General features: G+C 49.1%; 1 protein-coding gene across 2 annotated transcripts in view; it reads left to right on the top strand.

The window, feature by feature from the left end:
• The first annotated feature begins 1501 nt into the window (after window positions 1-1501).
• The window catches only part of Gab1 (GRB2 associated binding protein 1), a 106020-nt gene continuing 99518 nt past the window's right edge, over window positions 1502-8003 (top strand). For both annotated transcript variants that reach the window (XM_021220410.2, XM_021220408.2), the window contains exon 1: window positions 1502-2448. In XM_021220410.2, the coding sequence (XP_021076069.1) occupies window positions 2377-2448 (72 nt within the window). In that variant the 5' untranslated portion in view covers window positions 1502-2376. The remainder of the gene's footprint in view (window positions 2449-8003) is intronic.

The raw sequence follows: 8003 nt of genomic DNA, 5'->3' as shown, positions 1-8003 counted from the left end.
CTAGGCTGACCTAGAACTCACAACAATCCTCCTGCCTCAGTTTTCCAAGTGCTGGGGTTACAGGTGTAAGCTGCCAAATGCAGGTATAGGTTTTTGTATGTAGAAATGGAGTAAGCGAAACTTTTTTTTTGGAAAAAAAAAGCTCTACTTGAAATTCCAAAAATTAAATAATACAAGATAGATTACACGCTTCCATTTCAAAAGCACTTTATGGCAAAAATAAAGGGCACTGTCTCTTCTTATATGCAAGGGCTTTTGTCTTATTATTAACTTAGCGCCTAATTTTCTTTTCTTTCGTTTCTTCACTCCTTCCTCCATTTCTCCCCCTATTCTTTCTTTCCTTCTCCCTGCCATACCTACCTCGGCAGGTCTGGAATTACAGGGTTTCTGCCAGGCCGGGCTCCCAGCACCTTTTCCTCTTTATAACCCCCAAGGTTTCAGACTCAGAACAAACATTTATTAGGAGAGCCCAAACTCATACTTCTCAGAAATGCTTGTTTATCTATTTGTATTTTCACACAAACTCCCTTTTTGAGACAGGGTCTCTTTATGTCGTCCTTGGTCGCCCTAGAACTCACTTTGTAGACAAAACTGGCCTTAAACTCACAGAGATCTGCCTGCCTCGGCCTCCCAAGCGCTGGAATTAAAGACACGCATTACCATGCCCAACTCTTCAACATAATTGTCTGATTATATTGCCTTCTAAAATTTGTTCCAAGGCTTTGTTTCAAACAAACCCGTAAAGAAGATTCTGTTACAAGACTGTGTCAGACTTAGCCCAGATATAATAACTGTAAAACACACAAATGGGTAAATAGAATTAGGGTACCCAGTATGGCTTCGTTTCCTATCCAAACATCCCAGTGCAGGTTTTAAGCAAACACAACACCAACTGGAAGAAACAGCCCATGAGTGGAAGTAGTGTGAGACTGTCTTAGAGATACATGCAGCTGAACGCTTTGTGGAGGCTAAGCGGTCGCATCACTCGGTAGAACAGCTCCTGGGTCAGGTCCTAGGTATCCAGGAGGTCCCCCACCCCTTTGGTCTCTGGGTGCACAGTGAGGGTCCTAGCACGTTCCTGGTCCGGGAGACTCAGTCCTTCAGTCTTTCGAGCAACCAGGAGCCGCTCGAGTGAGTTCTCCTCTGGGCTGGGTTATCTTTTCAGGCTGTCAAGTAGGGAAATCCTTCCGAAACTCTGGATCGCGAGGGCATAGCCAAGTACAAACTCCTGACACTGAGGGTTGTCAAGATGGCAAACTCAGTCGGAGCAGGCGAGAGTGCCCGGCACTCCCGCGCTCACACTGGGGTGGCGCTGCGTTCCCGGAGACCGCCGCCTTCTACAGCGCGCGGGCCCGGGGCGGCGGGGCGGCGAGGACCCCAGCGTGCCTGCTGACTACAGATCCCAGGGTGCCTCTGCCATCTCGCTCCCTCCCAGCGCCGGCCCCGCCTCCCCAGCCCTTGTTGTTTTGGCTGGAAGCGCTCCGGAGGAGTTTCAGAGAAAGTCTGGGCTGAAGCTAGAGGCGACCGATCGTGGGAAGGGGAGGCAGAAAGGCTAGAAGGAGGAGGGCCGGGGCCCAGGCCGCGCCTCCCCGAACCCGCCGCGCGCCCCCGGGGTGGGGGAGGAGCGCAGGGGACAGGACAGAGGGGTCCCTCCCCGAAGCAGAGCCGCCCTGCGCCTCGTCCCTGCGCTGATCCCCGCCCTCACCCGAGGCTGGAGCGCAGACCCACCCTCTCACCACGGACCCGCGACCTCCCCGACGCCCGGCGACGCCCTGACCCTCGCCGCTGGTCCGCGAACTCCCTAGGCTAATCCAGGACCTGCCCCTGTGCCGGCTGCCACCCGGACGCCGCACGCCTTCCCAGGCGCCCTTTTCCGAGCAGAGGGAAAAGAGAAGATCGAGCCCCTCTCAGTGTGAATGCGCCAACGGGCGGAGCGGAGCGGACACCGCGCGCGGGCATTGTGTGTGCGCGTGCAGCGTGGGGTCCGCGGCGGGGAGCACCCGCGGGAGGTCCCGTCTCCAAGGGGCGGAGCGCAGGGCTTCCAGCTCTGGGCTCCCTGTCCGGGCAGAGTCCCAGCGGAGCCCGACCGCTGCCTAGGCGGCGGGACGGCGCGCCTGGCGGCCAGGAGGGCGCACTGAAAGAAGGCCGGCGAGCCCTGGTCCCCGCGGTTCCCGAACGAGTTCCTCTTCAGTCCGCGAATCTGCGGGAAAGGTTCGATCGCCGACACAGGGCGCGGGGAGCCGGGCCGCCCCGTCGAGGGAATCTGAGACGTCCTCTGGACTGCGTTTGACCGCCGTGCCCGCCGTGCACGGAGCGCGTCCACTGTGTCCACCGACCCCTTTGGTGCCTGGTCCTCGAGCCCTCACGGCGTGCACCATGAGCGGCGGCGAAGTGGTTTGCTCGGGATGGCTCCGCAAGTCCCCCCCGGAGAAGAAGTTGAAGCGTTATGTAAGTACAGGTCAGGGCACCGTCGGCCCCGCTGCAGCAGCCTGCGCGCCCGGTTGGCTCTTCCACGAATCCCGCCCTCCTTTTCCTCGATCCGTCTCTCGACCGGCGGGCTCCGGACCGGGTGCGGTCCACTCCCACCCTGACGTCCACTCGCCGGCCAAACTTTCTCCCTCCATATTGCAGACCGCCTCCCTTGCAGGCCTCCTCGCCTGTTAGAGAAGCCCAGTTTTCCAGCTCAAAACTGGCTGCATACTTTGGTTGTTGTTAATTTCTTTTAGCGAGGGTGGGGTGAGACAGGGAGAAAGGGCCTTCTTTTATTATCTGTATCAGATTCTCATGGAGCTGTGAAATCTCACCTCCCTGAGAAACCGCGGAGGTAGTAAGTACTCACGGGTTCTCGATTGGGTCCGCGCCCGCTCTCCTTTACGCCTCCAGGAGGTGGAGGGAAGTGAACTGTGGACGCAAGAAGTGGATAGTATAGGCAAACTTCTCAAAATATTCGCTCAAGGGACTGGGAAAAAAAAGTTCTTATGAGCCTTGCTGTCTGCTTAGCATTTTCGTGGTTTTGCTTTGAGGGACACTGGATTTTGGCCGGAGAACCCTGGCGGTTTGATTCGACAGGAGGGCGCTGGGGGGAGCCTGGTGGCTGGTGTTTGGGCGCCTTAGACGCGCTGTCAAGCCCCGCAGGAGGGGACAGCTGAAGCCAACCGGGATTTCTTGATGCTGGCGATTCTTTTCCTGGGCACCAGAACGGCTTAACTGGTATTTTCGTAATTGATTCAAGATGTTGATTGTGAGATGACTGTGTCACTGTTAGGAAAACTGTATCGTGAAGGAACCTATAATACTTGAGTGGAACTATATCCTCACCAGGAATCCGGGGTCCTTAGTCTTTCTTCAGATTGGCTAGTTTTACGATATCCCCTGCCAGGAAAGAAATGACACTTTGTCCCGGCATTTGAAACAAACATTTTTAGGGTAAAATGTGTTTTCCAAAAGCAAAACGTGTACCCACTTAAGTAGAGTTTACTACCTGTTTTGATGAAACCAGTTTCTGGTGGAGGGGAGTCTACACCGAGAATCATGTGACTACTCGCTTGCTTGCGTGAAACCAGGCAATATTTATTTTCACGGAGCTCACCAGCGAGTTTCTGGCTTACCTTCTGGTAGAATTTATTACAGTCAAGTAATTTCATTGAAAGATGCGATTTGACAAATTGTCAGAGGTTCCCCAAAGATGTCTCTCCATCTGTCACAGTTTGCTTGGATTTCTTGGTGAAGATGGCAACTTGATTCCAGAAATTTGAGAGTGGCAGTGGCATATTCAGAATTAGTTCTATAGAGATGATTGTGGTGAGGCGATGAGGGGTGAGTAGATAGAGGTAAGGCATTATTTAGGAAAGACGGTTTTAGGATTCTTGAGGAAACTAAAGTACAATATATTTGCTGATCATGCAGTCCGGTGCAGTCTTTCATTACTTATGGCACACTAGACATACTGAATTCTGTACTAGGCTCCAGCCACAAGGAGAAAAGCCTTGCAGGAAGGAAAATTGACAACGAATAAAGGACAGATATGGTGGCATTATATGCCCATACCACCCAGCACTCCAGAGGCAGAAATGGGAGGCTCCGTGGACAAACTGACCAGGACCATGTCTCAAAAACAAACACAAACACAAAAACCAAGTACAGCTGATTATTTATAAAGATATTAATAATAAGTACACATGTAGAAATAGACTGTGTGAGGATATGTCTGCATATGATTATGTATACTTACATGTATCATTATATGACCACAGCAGGTTTCTCCCACTCAAGTCCCAATCATGGCAAACCCTGTTAGCTTCTGAATCAGGGAAGAGTGGTCGAATTCAGGGGGAGGTCTGCGAAACGTGAAGCTCAGATTAAGTCATAAAGTCTTTTTAGTCTAGCATTTCTGTGAATTAGCTGAGAACTCACGGAAGAAGAACCAGTCAGATACACTGTGCCCCAGCCTTTGCTCCTAAGTAGTTTTTAAAGTTTGGGGAACAACAAAGTCTTAAATGCAGAGAAAGTCAGCCAGAATGCAAAGTGGCTTTTATCTGCATGTCTACATTGGGTGGTGGTGTTTTTATAAATGCCTTTGGGAGAAAACTCAGACCCTAAATTGTGTTTCAGTAAGCAGGATGTGGGGGAAACCAAGGGTTTTCTTGCTTGGTAGAAAACTAGTGGGGTGTGTGCGTGCGTGTGTGTGTGTGTGTGTGTGTGTGTGTGTGTGTATGAGTATGCATGTAGACATGTATGCACATGTGCGTTTGTGGTGGCCAGAGGTCAACCTCAGCCATGCCATTCCAGTGGAACTACCCACTTTGCTTTGCTCAAAGGGTCTCACTGGGATCTGGATTAGAGTGGATTAGAGTCGCAGGGTTGGTTAGTGAGATTAGGCATCCTCCTGTCTCGGAGTCACCAGTGTTGGGATTATAAAGCGCAGCAGCATGCTTGGCTTGTTCCGGGGGAGCAGGGGTTGGGCTGAGTTTCTTGGGCTTCTGTGGGAAGCATTTTATCACGAGAACCATGTCTCCAGCTGACTAGTGTTTCTTTACACCGTAGTGGAGTAGGGTGGCCCAGGATGGTAATCGACAGGTGACAGCCAAGAGGATGACTGAAGACTGCTAAGTGACACTTATTTGTCAGGTTTAGTCCCCAGATTTGACATTCTCGGAGTGTTGAACCTTTGGCTTGGACATCCATCCAGTTTGATTTTATTAAAGGGATGGATACGTGCATTTTTCTATTCTTTTCCTTTTTTTTTTTTTTTTCCTTTTTGGTGAAAGGAATCCTGCAAAATAGGCCAAAGAATGATTGATAGTGGTTTTTATTTTTCAAATTTTTATGTGTGTGTCTGTGGGGGTAGAGCCCAAGGCCTCACACATAGTTCCAAATGTTCTGCAACTGAGCTAATTTTTCACACCCTTGACAGGGTTTCTTTCTTTTCTTTTCCTTTCTCTTCTCTTGTCTCTTTCTTTTCCCTTTCTTTTTCTTTCTTTCTTTCTTTCTTTCTTTCTTTCTTTCTTTCTTTCTTTCTTTCTTTCTTTCTTTCTTTCTTTCTTTCTTTCTTTCCTGATAGGATCTCACTCTGTAGTCATGGCTAGCCTGAAACTCACAGAGATTTATCTGCTTCTGCCTGCCAAGTGCTGGGATAAAAGACATATGCCACCATGCCTGGCAATATTTTTAAAATCAATATTTTTAAATGTCTTCTCCTCTCCTTTTCTTTCCTTTCTTTCATGTGTGCATGTTTCTTATGTATGTGCATGAGTGTGTGTGTGTTTGTAAGTATGTGTGCACCCGTACACACTCACTCACTTCCATGCTATAGAGGTCAGCGGACAACTGGTGCCCCAGAGCTTGTTCTTTCCTTCCCCCATGTGGGCCCTGCATGAGTATCCAGCTGTGGTTGCCAGAAGTAGGGGCAAGTGCCTTAACCCTCTGGGCCATCTTTCTGGCCTGATAATGCTTTTTAATGAGCATATTCACTATGAAAAGCTTATCTTGGGTGCTTGCACTGTAATTATTAAATGAGACTTCAGGGAGTTTGAGGACCTTTCTGCTGGGAAATATTGCCCGTGGGATTTTGACTTTTGTCTTGGTATTTGTTTGCAGCATTTGTAGAGTGGCCCAAATGATTGTTAAGGTTTGTAAGTGACAGAAACACACACACACACACACACAAACAAACAACAAGTTTTTGGGTCAGGGAGATGGCTTAATGGATAAATCATTTTGTCTCATGTTTGAGAATGTGAGAACTTGAGTTCTGTCTCCCGAACTCATGTGAGAACCAGGGCAGGCATGGTGGCAGCCATAAATGCCAAGTGTAGGGAACTGTGTATGCTCAGGGCCAGCTGGACAGTTAGATTAGCAAACTCCTACATTGAAGAGTGTTCTGGGCTGCTGAGACGGCTCAGCAGTTAAGAGCACTGATTGCTGTTACAAAGGTCTTGAATTCAAATCCCAGCAACCACATGGTGGCTCACAACCATCCGTAACGATATCTGACGCCCTATTCTAGTGTGTCTAAAAGACAGCTACAGTGTATATACATATAATAATAAATAAATCTTAAAAAAAAAAGAGTTCCTCCAATAAATGAAATAGCCAATGAGAAAGACATCTGATGTTATTGATGGGCCCGTGCACATATATATGCTCCTGCACATATGTGTGTGTCCATACACCTACAGACATGGACATCACATGCATATGCAAAAAATTATTGATTTCATCTTTAAAACCATCTCATGGGCTGGAGAGATGGCTCAGCAGTTAAGGCTGCTCTTCCAGAGGTCCTGAGTTCAAATCCCAGCAACCACCTGGTGGCTCACAACCATTCGTAACGATATCTGATGCCCTCTTCTAGGGTGTCTGAAGAAAGCTACAGTGTACCTAGATATAATAAATAAACCTTAAAAAAACAACTCTCAAATTGTGGCCCCTGATGAGTTCTATACAGCCCTGTTGCAGTAAATCTCCAACCCAAATAAGCCTGGGGAATGTAAACACAATGAATACATGTTGTGCGCCTAGATTGGGCAGATCTACCTCTACAATACCATCTTCTCCATACAAGAGATCCCTTAGAACTTGCGGTTTCTCCAGGCCAGGTGCTCTGCTCCACTTTCCTTCTTCTTCTTCTCCTGTTTTGTTTTGGTTTGTTTTGTTTTGGTTTGGTTTTTTAGTATTGGTTTCATCTTTAAAACCAGCTCAAATTGTGGCCCCAATGGGTCCTGTACAGCCCCAACTTCTGTGTCCGTATGTCCGCTGTGACCGCTCTGTCTGGTCACTGTCACAGCCTGTTTGCTTCCTTGTCTTTGTGCTCATCTGATAGAGGAACTTTCTCTCAGAGAAAATGACAGGGGATAAAGGAAGAGACTCCCCAGTCTCAGAGTCACTTCTTTGTGGCTTTTTCCATGCAGAAAGGTACGAACTTTTTACATGCGCCGCACCATCTGTCCGTCCGTCCACCCATCCGTCCATCCGTCCTCTGGCAGCTTTGCTGAGGGTTATTCACAGTGGGGATGAACATCCTCACACTTTCTTTCAGTGTTGCTGAGTGACCTCCAGAGCTCAGTCACCAGGGTCATAGGCTTGAGGGAACTACTATTCTGCACTCAGCTCAGCTCGGATTTCTTACTAAAATTTAAATTTGCAGGATTGGGGACGGTGCTCAGCCTAGCCTCCCATCCAGGAAACCCTGTTGTGTCTTTCGATCCAGCACTTCTGAACCAATCACACTGCCTCAAGCCTGTAATCCCAGCACTTAGGAGGTAGAAGCAGGAAGATCCAAAGTTCAAGCTCAGTCTTGGCTGAGGGAGATGGGCGCTCGGTAAGAGCACACCTGATGGCCTCCGTTTGACCCTTGCAAGGAAAGAATTGCCTCTTGAAAGTTGTCCTCTAGCTGGGCCTGGTGGCGCAGGCCTTTAATCCCAGCACTTGGGAGGCAGAGGCAGGCGGATTTCTGAGTTCGAGGCCAGCCTGGTCTACCAAGTGAGTTCCAGAACAGCCAGGGC

Source organism: Mus pahari, chromosome 20, assembly GCF_900095145.1.
Source record: "Mus pahari chromosome 20, PAHARI_EIJ_v1.1, whole genome shotgun sequence".
In the NCBI taxonomy this organism is placed as follows: domain Eukaryota; kingdom Metazoa; phylum Chordata; class Mammalia; order Rodentia; family Muridae; genus Mus; species Mus pahari.
Note: the sequence above shows the minus strand (reverse complement) of the source record. Positions and strands in the feature narration are given on the sequence as shown.